Source organism: Paramormyrops kingsleyae, chromosome 6 (genome assembly GCF_048594095.1).
Source record: "Paramormyrops kingsleyae isolate MSU_618 chromosome 6, PKINGS_0.4, whole genome shotgun sequence".
Lineage (NCBI taxonomy): Eukaryota > Metazoa > Chordata > Actinopteri > Osteoglossiformes > Mormyridae > Paramormyrops > Paramormyrops kingsleyae.
This window is the reverse complement of record NC_132802.1, coordinates 21,931,247-21,946,812: the sequence shown is the minus strand read 5'-3', so window position 1 is coordinate 21,946,812 and position 15,566 is coordinate 21,931,247. Positions and strand designations below refer to the sequence as shown.

At 42.7% G+C, this 15,566-nt stretch overlaps 1 protein-coding gene across 1 annotated transcript; it reads left to right on the top strand.

Moving 5' to 3' along the window:
* The first annotated feature begins 1,191 nt into the window (after positions 1–1,191).
* ppp4r2a (protein phosphatase 4, regulatory subunit 2a) lies at positions 1,192–15,272 on the top strand. Its single transcript, XM_072712885.1, has 9 exons — positions 1,192–1,326; positions 1,857–1,938; positions 4,601–4,771; positions 5,230–5,323; positions 5,632–5,669; positions 7,642–7,716; positions 7,838–7,975; positions 11,121–11,416; positions 12,719–15,272. Exons 1-9 carry the CDS (start codon positions 1,293–1,295, stop codon positions 13,066–13,068), a joined length of 1,278 nt encoding a protein of 425 aa, XP_072568986.1. The 5' UTR covers positions 1,192–1,292; the 3' UTR covers positions 13,069–15,272.
* Positions 15,273–15,566: the final 294 nt, after the last annotated feature.

Here is a 15,566-nt window from a genome sequence, read left to right as displayed (position 1 = left end):
AAGACTGCACTTTGGAATTCCAGCAGTCCAAAGAACATAGGCATTCAAATCCTATTATAAGACAATTATCATATCAATGAAAAATCTTATATTGACAACGTACAATATAAAATATCTGCATTTCAGTGGTAGTTGCCTATTTAATTAATGCAAGATTAATTTGCCTACCTGTGTATTAATTTGCCTACCAGTTTTCATTTTGAGATTTTGATCTTGAACTTAGGTCTGTAATAAAGGACCAAGACCCACTGCATTACGCTTAATTCATGGGCTCCTACCCCTGCAGGTGAACGCTGACGGTTTCGCGGATAGGTTGGTTAATTATAGCTATATGCGAACTACATGTTTTCAATCTGCGTCTTTTTAACGCCCCATTATGAACGCGGATGAAAAAAATGAAAACGGTTAAAATTACGTGGATGGCGACCTTTACTGCTTCAGAATGAAAGTGGGAAACCCCTTCGCCATCCACTAGTTTTGCCTACGACGCAAACCGGTCCACGGACAACTCTATCTTAAACTGTACTGTAGTGGGCTATTGCTTGAGTTTATTTCTTCGTAGCCTGAATACTGTCATTTTTTTACTGTAAAATTAATGTTTTTTTTCAAACACATCACCCTCTTAGTGAAGCATTTCAGAACTGTTAAATCTATTATGATCAGCCTTTTTAAAATAAATTCTTATAGACAGAAATAAAAACCTGTGTACCCATTAATTTGTACAACATAATATTTAACGTAAATCAGAAGATAGCCTGGCTATTCTGCCCACTTTGTGTAAAGAGATCTACCTTGTTGGTCGGGACAAATCGATTTTATAGACACTATCAAATAAAATAATTTCAATAAAATTACCAACAGAGTTTCCAGAAACATCATTGGGCCATACAAAAAAAGTGACGGACAAAAATACTGCTTTAGATACCACATTTTCGAATACAAGTCGATACATTAACAAATCTATATATTTTTTTAATCATTAAACGCTCGATTCCGATGCACTATGCACGTGCATGTGACGTTCACGTAACACTTGTCTCCAGCGTCACACACGGCCACGCGCCCGCCGCGAAGACCTCCGTCTGTGACGAGATGGTCCGTTTAAATAAGTCGCGGTCCGAGCGGCTACTTGAGCGGCGAGCTGTGACGGACATGCTCAGTCGCTCCGTAAGCGGGTAGTGACGTCACGGGCGCCATATTGAAGTGCTGCTGCTGCTGATTTTTTGTTTCGGTCGCAGTGCCAGCTTTCTGTTTCCTGTTGGATTACGGAGGGGAGAGAAAATACAACAATTATGGAGATCGATACACTTCTGGAGGCTTTCAAAGGTTATTCCTGTTGTCTAGGCGCTGAGTGGATGTCAGAGGAAAGAGGCGTTTAAGGCCGAAGGAAATACTATTAGAATTTGAACGGCGAGAGGCTAACTGGCTAGCAAGGGTGTTGAATGTTGCTAATTTTGTGTCAGGAAAATTTAAATTGAAGGGGTCTCCGTTTATGATATCACAAAGTTGTAACACCGTGTGGCCGATTGAAATGGGCTCTCACTGTCAAGGTTTTAGCAGTCCGGGTTTATAAGGCAGCGTACTTTACCCTGAAGCCGGTGCTGGGTAGTTACTGTAGTTAGCTGGTTAGCCGTGCGGGCGGCGTGTTGGTGGAGACACAAACGTACGAGCCGTGGTGACGGAGAGGACACCGTCACGTGATTACCCCCCCCAATTTAAGAGAACTTATCGCTTAATCTAGGCTCAGGACTCCCGGTTTTTAACTTTTTTTTTTGCTGAATAGAACAGGTAGATTGAGTGTGGGGAAACTGTATTAGATGTATTTTTAAATGTCAATCGTATTTCCATATTTTCAGATTTTGAAAGGAAAGGGAAGAAAGAAGCGTGTCCGGTCCTAGACCAGTTTCTATGCCATGTCGCCAAAACTGGAGAGACTGTGTAAGTATATCCAACAGCAGCCAGCCGGCCGCGCATAAGTAGAGGCCTGTTAGCTACCCAGCTAGCCGAGACAGCTAGCTCTCTCTCTCTCTCTCTCTTCTCTCTCTTCTCTCTCTCTCTCATATATTCTCAGTTTCATTTTCTTATTTTCTTCCTCCCATCTCCAGTCGGAGAAACGCATTTTTCCTGATTTTTAAATCTTACCAAGAACACATGTATCCCTGTGATAGTTCAGACATATAGCACTGAAAGAGTGCTGCTTCTTAAATTCTGCCAAAGGAAGGGAGCGGTTGGCAGGCAGACACCTGTAGCAGACTCAGCAAACTGAGAAGGGTTGGCAGACATTGTAGGTACATATTACCTATAGCACAAAATAAACCTTATACTCTTTGTTTTCACTTGTAGCTGCTGTCTTCCAGTTACCTGAAATTGTGATTTTGTTGAATTTTGCATAGATGTTAAATCATGGAAGGGTTGTGTAGTCATTCTGGTCTGGTATGAAGGGTGCATGTTTCTTTCCACACCTTGGAGATCCTGGGCTTTGCCTCGGGCGTCATTGCTTACATGAGACAAAACAAGAAGTGGATTTAAATGTGACATTGTGTCTAAAATGTGTTGCTTTTTGGGAGAAAAAGCAAAAGCTGGATTTTTGTCTTGATGTAATACTGGTATCTTCCAGCTTTGACACTTTATTTTTTGTAAACACTGCATTTATGATTACTACAACCATTCAGTAGTCGACTGGTAATTGTGTCAGTCAGTCCAGTATAAGGTGAGTGTTGTAGTAACAGAAAAACAGAAAAAATACATTATTACAGAAGAATTTTAAAATGTAACTATTTCAGGAAATGTTATACCCTTTCAAGGTGATTTATGGCTGGCTGCTGATACATAGATGACTTGTATATGTTATTGAGATTTTATAATTGTTATCCTTCATTGTTTACCATAATATTAGAGACATTTAGCTTCTGAATGAGGCATTTTAATTTGCTTCCATCCCACTGGAAGAAAAGGTGACTTGGGATATTCAAATAGGCTTTAAAAGGGAGAGTGCTGAAAACTGCCATGGTCAAATTCTTCATATGTTGTGCAGTGTCTGGCTTTTGGTGCAGCACTGCAAAGTAACTGCATGTAGTCTTCAGTGAAAAAGCTTTAACACTTCATTATGTTTGACCATGTGTCACAGGGTTTTTTTTTTTTTTAAGTGTTTCCTTTGCTCCTGTCATGTTCTTGGATAGTTTTTCATTCCTGGCAGTAGTGAAATGTGAGACCTGCACAGAAGGATGATTCCTCTACTAGGGATGTAACCGTACACAAAATGCATGGTTCAGTATCAACCTCGGTTTTGTGTTCACGGTTTGGTGTAATTTCAGTACAGCAGGGAAAACTGAATTTGTTTTGTAGTTCTTTATTACTAAAATTGCAAATACAAAAACGATAAGAAACGATTGTAAACCCAAGGCTCCATCATGGGTTATTTGCTGCCTTCCGCCCGTATCTTCTGAGATACGCTCTGGACCCCTCATGACCCTAAACTGGCGAACCGGGTACAGAAGATGGATGGATGGCTGTAAACCAAAGGCAATGTGTCTGAATAACAAAAGCGAATGGATGCTTTATAATAATAATAATTAATAATTGATACTTTATTGATCCCCATGGGGAAATTCTTTACACCTTCCACAACTTGCTCTCTGTAGGTGGTAGCAAACTGGCTGCGAAGGGCAGCCACCTGTCACAGTGCCCAGGGAGCCAGGGGTTAAGGGCCTTGTTAATATTCATCATATGGGAATTCAGTTTTAGTGAGTTAAACATTTAGTACAGGTTTCCCCTACTATCCAAAAATGGAGCATTTCTACGAAACCTTTAAGCCAAAATGGTGAAAAGCAAAGAAGCAATTACTTTTAATCTATATGAGGAAAAAATTTTGTACTTATGTGGTAAATATTATTTATGATCTCAATGCAAGTTTACTGTTATCAGGGCATATAATACAGTTCCTTATGGACCTGTAGAACTGCCAAATGATCAAGAAGAAGCCCAATTTTCTTTGCTGGAATTCCAGATTTTCTGAAAAATTCTATATTTGTGTATTTCTCATAATACAAAAATGCTTTGAGTTGGAATGACGTATGGTTCAGGAAGTGGGCTAGGAAGGTCAAGGGTTTTTTGTTGCACTACTTTGCATGTTAATGTACTCGCTTGACCTTTGGAAATCGGGGAGCACCATTGTGCTCAGGTGTAGCCCCCAGTGCCTTTGTGGATGAGTCGGCATTTAGTGTTCAGGTGTAGCTATGCAGGGAGCTGAATCAGGAGACCTCCAATAATGACCTGATGAAAGCGCTCAGCTGAAACAAGCTGCCTCAGGAGCTTCAGATATTCTTGGGCAGTTTTACTTTCTTGTGCAGTGCCTTTTTGGACTGCTGTATGTTCCATTTGGTTCCATGTTATCCCTTTCGTATTCCCACATGAAATGTGAGTATACGATTGACTGTGGTATATAATCACCTATTCAATCAAGAAGTTTGTCCTTTGTAATCTCCCCCACCCCAATACCATCTGTAGGATGTTGGTCATTTAAATAATGGTTTTCTGTCTATTTATTCATTAATTTGAATGATAATGGTTCTGTTAAGTCAAAATACTCCCTTTCATCTAGGCTCCAGTGGTCGCAGTTTAAAAGCTACTTCCTCTTCAAGCTGGAAAAGGTTATGGATGACTTCCGGGCCTCAAGCCCAGAGCAGCGTGGCCCGGCCAATCCCAACGTGGAGTACATTCCTTTCGAAGAGATGAAAGAGAGGATACTAAAGATTGTGGATGGGTACAATGGGTAAGTGATGTGTCTTCAGGGCAGCTCCTGGCCACTGTCGTGTATGGCTTTCACACTGCACAACAGGAACTGGGACCTTTATGCTAAAGAAGCATGGGAAATGCAGAAAGGTAATAGGCTAAACTTCAGACACAATGCAACACTACACTGCCTTCCCAAAATAATGGGGAATGAACAAGTCATTTTGTTAGTTATTGGGGGGATTGTTTGTGATCAAAAAGGGACACATCACATCTGAGTGGGAGGCGATCTCATGATACAAATTGCGGAGTAGCAAATGGGACCCCCCCCCCCCCCAACCAAAGGCTCAAGCCTGGTTAAAACCCTTAACTCTAAAGGTGGCAATACCCAGTTGTTTTGCTTGCATGTTTTGCACTTTTGCACTGAAATGGTGTGGCCTGACTTTAGTGTTTTCATTTGGTTTTTGCAGTGCAGCTCACTCAGTTTGTCTCCCCCAGAATCCCCTTTACTATTCAACGCCTGTGTGAGTTACTCACTGAACCAAAGAGGAACTACACAGGGACAGACAAATTCCTAAGAGGAGTCGAGAAGGTATGTCTTGCTCTCAGGTATCATATTTCAAATTTTATTTGCTGTATACACAGACTGTATCTGTATGTAGTGAAATTTTTCCACCTGCTTCATTGATTGTGCTCAAAAGGGTAATATGGAACACAAAGAAAAATGGTATGAATGGATATCACTCATTCTTAATTTAATTAATCAGTATGATTTAAAACATTCACAATGCACGACATGTTTTCCAATTCCAGACAGTTACTGGAAGGGAGGGAGGGGACACATAAAATTATATACTTCTATAATTACGTAGAATTAAAATGATTTTTGTAATTTTTCAGAATGTAATGGTGGTCAGCTGTGTCTATCCCACCACAGAGTAAGTAAATTCTCTGTAATTTTACTCTTGTATGGTGTTATTTGAAAGTTCTAGCTTGTATGAGTGGCTTGTGGTAGCAATAGGTTTATTTATAGAATGCTCCAGCTTATATACAGTGCATTGGATTGCAGTGCATTGACGTAGTGTTACACAATGTATTTTCTTAAAATACTTATTCTAGCCAGAAAAAAGTTACGAACATTGTAGTAACATTTTCTTTTGAAATGTTCTAAGAAAAGGGAAACGTGAAATTAGAAATGAGAATGTAGGCCACCTATACTAATAATAGTCACAGGTCCAGTGTTTTTTTTTTTTTTTTTTGTTATAGGAGATCTTTAATGCTTAGTTGCGTAACTACTGAGCTCCAGCTAATCTCATGTAAGCCTGTAATTGATTTGATGTGGGGGGCAGTGTTTGTTTCACCTCAATCAGTATATTTACAGTAACATTAAATCAGTGTCACCTCTATGTTGGCTGTAGGTGCCATAGTGTGAAGACTATAAACATTAAGTGTCTTTGGATAAGGGGGTTTACTGTAAATTTGAATTCATGCCAAATGTCCACACTGCTACATTTTCATTTAAAAATGTTTTCAAGCAGAAATGATCTCCATCCACACAGGTACTTTCACATTGTTTGCAAAAGGTTTTTATTTTATTTTTTAAATCCACACTGAAATGAGAGAAAATGTACATGGTGTAGTTATTAGCCTATATTGGGCACTCATGCATCGACACAGTCTCAAAAACATTTTGCATAAATATGCAGTAGTCACCCTGTGTAAAATGCTATTTTCTAGAAACCTTCCATGGGAAGTTAAGCTGGGAAATTTTGGAAATGTTCAGCTTGACATCAAACAGCCATATACAAACTTTTGTGAATGAATACTGTGAAAATATCAGGCAAATTATTTCCTAATCAATAGAATGCTGCATTTTTTTGTTGTTTGAAACTATGAATAATGCAACACAGAATGACTTGTAAGCAGTGTGTTTTGATGCAGATGCTTATTTTGGGGTGTTTTTATGCACACGATTATTCACAAGTACTTGGTTATACCGTTAAATCACGGCTAGTGCCGTCAAGTTTGGCATCTTATGATTTTGACAATTTGTTTATGATTTCTGTGCGTCAAAGGACTCATGAATTGTTTTTAAACTAAATAAACATATTGTCCAGCGATTGGGTCCCAATTGGTTAAATTGTTAATGAAATGGTGTTAGCTAGTTAGCATATCTGATTTACCAGCTAGCTGGCTACTATATAACACATTTCTATTTAGTATTTATTAGTTAAACTTTAATTCCATAGATCAAATATATTTAACCCAGTAATATCATCAAAACTTACTTGACTGGATGTAGTCTTGGGCTCAAATGCAGTAGTGTGGCTTCAGCAATCTTGCTGTAGTATGGAGGATACTAGAAATTCTGTCCGTGTAATGGGGGAATGCACAGTGCAGGGTAGAAATTCAGCTGAATTTACATTTAATCTGATCTAGTTCCAGCTACATTTAAACTCCCTGTTATAAACTAACCTGCAATTTAGCAAATTTCCAGTTTATTCACATTCATTTCCATATATTTCTATTAATTCCCATGGAAAGTTTCCAACTTTTGAAAATTCCCAGAATTTTGCAAGCCTCATTTCATGAATGTTGGTTAGGTTAGGTAATGAGTCAGACAACGAGAGGTTGTAACTAATGGGATCAAGTCAGGGAAAGGCCACGTGATAAGTAAAAACCGAACAGGGCACTTTTAGCATCTGCATTTTCAAAAATCTCTCTTCACTCATTCACACTGCAACACAAAAATGTACTTTTCAGAAGTATGTGGCTCTGAGTGCGTTTTCAAAATTTCAGTGTTTGGGTTTTGAAAACTTCCTGGGGTAGTGTGGACTAATGTCTGCGTTTTTAAGCAAAATCATAGCAGCGTGGACATGGCCTTAGAGGGCTGTTTTGTGTGCTTTGAAGGAAAAACGGGTCCAGCAGTGTCAGCAGGATGAATGGGGTCATGTTCCCAGGGAATGCATCTTCTTATACAGACAGGTGAGGGGTCCGTCTCTATCTGCCGGCCGTGTTCATTCAGCAGCACCCCCTGACTGGGGATAGTTCATCCTAACAGTTTTTGCTTGTTAATATTTGTTTCCCCTCCCTCCTGTTCTGGAAGAAACATAAACGGGCCTGGCACCCCCAGACCGCTGGCCCGGCCTAAGCTCTCACTGTGCAGTTCGCCAGCCACCAATGGCCTCCCTGACAGCACGGAGAGTAAGGAGCCCCCCGCAGTGCAGGGAGAGAAGGCCATCAGGTATGGGGATAGCAGCGCATACAGACACATGTGTTCCATCCCACTAAGTGGGTCTGTTGTAAAACATCCACTTTTATAAAGCGGTGAGGTCATAAATCTGTAGTGTTATTTGCTCCCTGTAATCATAATTTTTTTTTATTTTATTTAATTTTTTTAAACCAATTGAAATATTTTCATTCGGATGAACATGAATGTGATTTGGTGAGCAGTTCTTGTTTGTTTTTTTATTGTCACAAATGCGCCGCCCTGTCTATGCGTGAGTGCAACAACATGGACAAAACTGATTGATTGGCACATGTGGAGAGTCTGTGCAGAGCTCAACTTCAGGCTGATTATATTTTATGTATTTATTTTTTAAACATGTTTTAGATTGCAGTGTTGGTACTAGCATCACACGTCGTGCTGACCTAGTACTGAGGGAAGTGCAGTGCTTACCGTCGTCACTGCACTCCACTGCTTTGTGTGTGCGGAGTTTGCATGTTTTCCCCCTGTGCGCATGGTTTCTCCGGATCCTTTGGTTTTCTCTCACAGTGTAAAAATGTGTGACTGATGTGAATTGGAAGAGCCTAAATTGAGCGTGTGTATGTACGCTGCAGTAGGCTGTGAGCCCATGGCTGCTGATTCAGTCCTCCATTATTGCTGTGTTTAGTTTCAGATTAAGACTCATTTTCCTTTCTCATTTTTTAGTGTATTCACATACATAAAGATGTCGCTCCCTCAAACCCAAACAGTGTCATAATAGACAAATAAATGGATATCACAATAAAAAGAAGGGTATAAAATACAAAAGATGTATAGAAATAGATAAAAATAAATATGTTCAAAAAGGAGACTGTAAAGTGACCAGTGATGGGAGGGAGTGTGTGTGCTTGTGAGTATTCAGTGCTTGTGAGTATTCAGTGCTTGTGAGTATTCAGGAGTCTAACAGCCTGGGGGAAGAGGCTGTTTTGCTGCCTGTTGGTCCTGGTTTGGATGCACCCAAAACTTACCAGAATGCAAGAGAAAAACAATCTGTCCGAGTGGCGTGAGGGATCTCTAGTAAAGCTGGAGGCCCAGAAAGCGCAGCGTTGGTGGTGAATCTCCAAAGGAGAAGGACAGATGTACCAGTTATCTTTTCAACTGTCTTCATTGTCCTGTTCAGTTGGTGCTATTCAATCTCTTTACTGTTACTGAACCAGGAAGTGATGCGACCATTTAGTACACTTTCAGTGGTGTCCCTGTAATAGTTGATGAGGGCTGGCGCGGTGAGACTTGCCGTCTTTTGGCTCTGGAGGGGGTGGAGCCTTCTGTGTGATTCAGTTCAATTTAGTTTTATTTGTATAGTGCATTTTCACAGCATTACATTGTCTCAAAGCACTTTAAATTATCCCTGCCCAAAGCCCCCAGTGAGCAAGCCAGAGGTGGCAGTGACAAGGAAGAAACCTTGGGGGGAGCCAGACATAAAGTAGGCCATCCTCCATGGGCTGACAGAGGACATGAACAAAATCCTAATTTATACAGTCCAAATTTTAAGATTCAAATGCAAATGTGCAGGATAAGCAGGTGATGGTTCTGCTTCCGATGGCAGCATGAATGATGGTATGGCAGCAGGGTGGGCAGGAGAGACGTCACAGGCGGGCGAGCGGGCAGCAGGGCGGGCGGGCGAGCGGGCAGCAGGGCGGGCGGGAGAGACGTCAGCAGGGCGGGCGGGAGAGACGTCTCAGGCAGCAGGGCGGGCGGGAGAGCCGTCTCAGGCAGCAGGGCGGGCGGGAGAGCCGTCTCAGGCAGCAGGGCGGACGGGAGAGCCGTCTCAGGCAGCAGGGCGGACGGGAGAGACGTCACAGGCAGCAGGGCGGGCGGGAGAGACGTCACAGGCAGCAGGGCGGGCGGGAGAGACGTCACACGGCAGCAGGGCGGGCGGGAGAGACGTCACACGGCAGCAGGGCGGGCGGGAGAGACGTCACACGGCAGCAGGGCGGGCGGGAGAGACGTCACACGGCAGCAGGGCGGGCGGGAGAGACGTCACACGGCAGCAGGGCGGGCGGGAGAGACGTCACACGGCAGCAGGGCGGGCGGGAGAGACGTCACACGGCAGCAGGGCGGGCGGGAGAGACGTCACACGGCAGCAGGGCGGGCGGGAGAGACGTCACACGGCAGCAGGGCGGGCGGGAGAGACGTCACACGGCAGCAGGGCGGGCGGGAGAGACGTCACACGGCAGCAGGGCGGGCGGGAGAGACGTCACACGGCAGCAGGGCGGGCGGGAGAGACGTCACACGGCAGCAGGGCGGGCGGGAGAGACGTCACACGGCAGCAGGGCGGGCGGGAGAGACGTCACACGGCAGCAGGGCGGGCGGGAGAGACGTCACACGGCAGCAGGGCGGGCAGCAGGGTGGGCGGGAGAGACTTCCACAAGGGGGTGTGAAGCTAGAGTGACAGACTGTCAGTTCAGTTCATCCAAATCAATGGCACTGATCCCCACCCAGCTCTACACCTCACACTATAGGCCTAACTGGGGGTCTGTAGTCAGCTAGAAGCTAAAATAATAAGCCAAACTGCGTTTTTGGTCTAGACTTGAATATGGAGAGTGAGCCTGAATCTCACACGTCTGCTGGAAGACTATCCCACAGCTGCAGAGCTCTGTAGGAGAATACTCCGCAGCCTGCCGTAGTTCCTTCTACTCTAGGTACTGACAGATATCCTACTCCTTGTGTTGAAGGTTGTGAGAGTAACTCTAAGGTATTCTGGTACGAGGGCATTCAGTGCTTTATAAGTTAATAGCAAATAATCAATCCGAGACTTAACTGGAAGCCAATGAAGGGAGCATAGAACAGAGCTAGTCTTCATATTTTTTACTTTTTGTGAGAACTCTGGCTGCTGCCTTTTTGTGCCAGATGAAGGTTGTGGTCTTAATGGTTGAGGTCAGGTCTCCTGCCAAGGACACCTCCAGGAACTTACTGCTGCTGACCCTCTCCACTGCAGTGCCGTTGTTAAATATATTTCTAGTATGTTGTATTGGTCAGACCTGTTATTGTCCTGTAGAATTGGGTACTTGGCACACCTCCTGCAGGTTTCCCTCCAAATCTTTACAGCTACGGTGCTTGGCAGCCGCATGAGCTCATGTGTTTCTTTGTGTCTGTGTGTGTGTGTGTGTGTGTGTGCGCACAGCGCTTCCTCAGTATCAGAAGCAGAGGGTTCCCTGGGCAGTCCAGTGAAGAACAAGCACATAGAGGATGACTGCTCTGTGGAGGCTGAGCAGCATGAGGTCAAAAGGCTGAAGTTCGACAAAGATGAGGCGGAGCAGAACGAGAATGAAGATGACGTTAATGAGGAGCCGGTGGCCAGGGAGTCTGCTAGCCCGCCGGTTGCGGAGAGCTCCTGCGAGCGTCCCGAGTCGTCCTCCGATGTTTGCAGTGAGGACGTGGACAGCAGAGCTGCAGACATGCTGGTGTCTGAGGATCAAGGTACTGCTTGTGTGTCTGTCAGGGCGTCAAAAAGTCTCGTCTTAAATTTCAGCCGAACTAATTAAAGCCTTGCCGATTCTTTAAAAATCTTACTTTTAGTGTGATAGTGAAAAATATTTAAATAACGTATAAATGTGACTAACTCTAAGGGGTTTGCTACGAAATCAGTTTAACCGGTATACGTGGATTATTTGCCGTTTTAACGCCAAATTTTCAGTATGGCAAGTCCCCGGGTCCTTCTTACGGACAACTTTTATTTGCCGATGGACTGGCATAAAGCCCATAATTTATAAATAATTTGAATGAAATACAATGGTTCGTAATGGCAAACGCATGCACTACCTTGTGACTCATGAAAACATTGCACGGCTTCAGCAGTTGTTGTAATGTTACTTCACGAATACCCCTTCTGATATGCAAAACATCAGTGGAAGGAGAGTGTTAACCTTTAATATTTTTTTCTACCTCAACTGCTTTTAAGAACTGTTTCTTAAATGATTTTGATCGTACTGTATACCGACACACAGATTTGCTCTCACTTCAGTGCAGTACTGTATGTAGTACCATTAAAAATATATTTTATAATTTTTCCTATTTTTTTTTGTGTATTTGAAAGGGTTTTAGTGTTTATGCATTGAAATGTAAAATATATACTAAGACAAACGTTTCACTAACTGATGCTAAATAAGAACTGTATGTATCTGTTCCGATTTGGCTACAAATTTCACAAAGGCTTAGGAAGTTTTCCTTTACCTGGGGACTGCCTTTTACAGGGAAATGTAGCTAACTGATAGACCTACATGTTGCCATAGTAATTTAGCCTGTGAACCTATCCTGTTCCAAACACTTAGTCACTGAGGGTGAATGGACACAGTGCAATTATTAATAAGATGTAAAGAAATGCATAATCTGAAAATCAAGTGGTGTACATTTCCCCCCATAGCCCATTGCTTAAATCACACTTTACTAGATGTATCTAATTTAGTTGTGTAATTATTAGTCCATTTATTCTACCCCTTGTACTTTGAAGTAATTATAAATGAAATTAGATGATGTTGTCCTAAAATGTCAACAGTTTTGTCTTTTCGGCCACATTCCCACGCATTTTTTATTTTTTTTGGCTTGTGAGGACATTTTTCCAGTCCTCACAATATAAACCTCAGTTATTTATTAAAATTTTGTGAATGCAATCAAATTTACTCTGAGTATCCATAACTAAGAAATGTTAATTACTTAACCACCATTATTTTGTTAAATTATCTGTAGAGTGAATATTATGCTTCTTGTTTCTCTCCTCTTCAGAGCCATCGAGCACGCAAACAGAACCGCTGTCGGGGGACACTGGTGAGGACAAGGCGGAAAGCGAGGCCTTGCCTGGCTCCACCCATACCTCTGAGGATGGAAGTGAAATGGACCAATCAGAGCAGGTGGCTCAGTCTGCGAAGTCTGCCGTTCCTGATGTCCGGGAAGGGGGACACAACAGTGACCCAGTCAGCAGTAGCAGCAACGAAGAAGGCCAGGCTAGCGACGAGCCCCTTTCTACCTCCCCCAGCAGTACAGCAGAGCTGCCAACAGAGGGCGCTCTGGAGAACAGTGGCTCCTGGAGACCAAAGGCCTCAGAGACTGTGGATGAGCCGATGGAGCAGGACTAACCCATGTGCGCTCCCACCCCTATTCCCAAGAGCTACACACCTCTGATTTTTACACTGTATCATACAACAACAATAAAATCTTAAGAAATTAAGCAGACCTTTCTTTTCCAGGAGAGGATGGCCCTTTGTGGGCCCCCAGTGAAAGCTCCCAGGGCCCTTGGGCTGTATACCTTGTACGCCCCCCCCATAGCCATGCATAAATGTGTGCAGGTTTTTATTTCAGATTTCATGTTTTTAAACTGGAAGATTATCTGCCCCCATTGTTTCTGCAAGTTGTTGGTGTTCATGTAAAACACCCCCCCTTACTGGTTATTTTGTTTTTTTAAATTTTTTTGTGGATCCCTTTTTGTAGAGCTTCTTTGAAGGTACCCACTTTTTTTTTTTGGTTGCTTGCTGTGGCTTTGGTGTGAGCAGGAGCCCTCCGAGCCCCCCCATGCCAATGGTTTGAGTGGTGCACATAGCCTTGGGCATTTTTTCTCCACCACCTCCTGGCGGGCGGTAAATACACATTCCAGGCCCCCGGCCCCCACCCCCCTCCCCCCCTCCGGCGCCTTGAGGTCCCAGCAGCACACGTCGGGAGGCAAGAGCTCTGCTAGCAAGCTGGCCTGAAACTCCCAGTCACACGGACCCTCTCTCCTCATCCCCTTCCCTTTGTGTCATTGCTAATGTGCGCTGTTCACTGCGTTGAAAGAGTAATCTAACCGACTACCATTAGCTCGTTAAACGTTAAACTGCGCAGTGGGTGATTTCCGGATGCATCGAACCACAGTAATTTATATAAAAAATTTTCAACTGAATAACCTATTTTTTGAGCATAATTTGGCAGCCAGTTCAAGTGTTTTAAAACCAGCTTGCAATTTTTTTTTGTTACCCCACCCCCCCCATCTCCATTCTTGAAGAACTACTGGCTGCCAAACCTGTACCTGTTTCTGCAACTGTACTTTTGATATTTAGAATTTTTGAATTTCTGTAAAGTAGATTTTGTAGATTGTAATAAGTGTTCACTGCCTTTGTGAAACAGTATATAATTTCTCTGTTAACTGAATGCTTGGGCTTTCAATACGGTATTCATAGAAAGCAATAAATGTTCATGTTTTAAGTGTTGCTTTGGATTTTTTTCCCCCCGCTCGGTCTTTTTCTGTAAACTCAGCTCCTCGCATGCTTGGCAGCTGTAAAAAGCTTTTTGGCTGTTGTCACTAAGGTTGGCAACAAAATTCTACATACTTGTGACCGAGTCTCTGGTTGTGCCTTTGATTCTGAAGAAGCTGATTGAAAGTTCATTGAACTGGGTTGTTTGTTTTTGTGTTTTTTTTTTTTTTTTGTGTATGGCAAGGTCGGTGCCGATCTTTGAACGTCTCACTTCAGAGTGTTTATTCTCCTGATTTGAGTTGCGCATTAAGAAATGCGTGTGTATATCTCAGTGGCAACACAGCACAAATGAAGGGCATGCATCTGCGAAGCATGTGTCTGTGTGCCATGTTGAAATCACCTTTGGGATAATCAATTGCCTGACTAAGGTTGATATGGTTGTGATCCATGTTGAATGACTGTTCCTTGCACATTGGGTTTATCGTACCATTAGTTTTGAACTTAACTGCGAAAGCCACTGCATTTCTATTCACTACTGAGATATTATAATATTTTTTTTTTAATTATTTTTGAATCCTGTGTTAAAACAGCATAAAATGTAACCTTTCATACAAGACTGATTTCCTTTATCTGGTCTTGGGAATATTCTGGAACATGGTTACCCCTGTGGAAATACTTGTTAACCCTTGTGGGTGATGTTTTTCATTTTTTTCTGTTTATTAATGAGGGTTAATTATAGAATTGCTTAATGAATTTTTGACCCCTGACCTTAGTGTTACAAAGCCAGCAACTGTAGCCGTCTTCATGCTTGGTCTGATTTAGGAAATGTCACTCTTAGTTTTACTTCTGCTGTGAGCTCAGCCAGCTGGTGTTTGAAGAGAAGTGGGCGTTTTCTGTAGGAGTTGACCTCTCATTGTCTTCGTCTTTGTGCTGGTCCCTCTGGCTGTGAGAATGATGCCAAAGTTCCATGAAAGCCATAATTAACTTTTTTTTTTTTTTTTTGGTTTTTTTTTTGAGCTGAGTCCTACAGCCAAGTTTATTATACCCAGTTGTAAAAAATATGTATTACTGTAAGCAAAAAGTAATTAGCTTTGAATAAAGTGTTTGCCAAGCAAGGAGTAATAAATCAGTCTGACAGCTCTGCAGCTCCTGGAACCATTGTTGTATTGTCTACCATCCAGAAGAGGGCACTGTTTTATTTCTAACCAATTTAACAGGTGAAATCTCTGGGAAGTGCTGTGTTAAATGCCTGCTTGGCACTACAAATGCGTCACGTTACCTCAGACTGGTGTTTGGTAGCAAATGTTTACTAAGCATTTATCTTTGACATGTGACCATATGGTTATATATCCTGCAGTTTGCTGCATTCTAATCCTCTGATACATTTCATTAAACAGATGGCAGGGGGA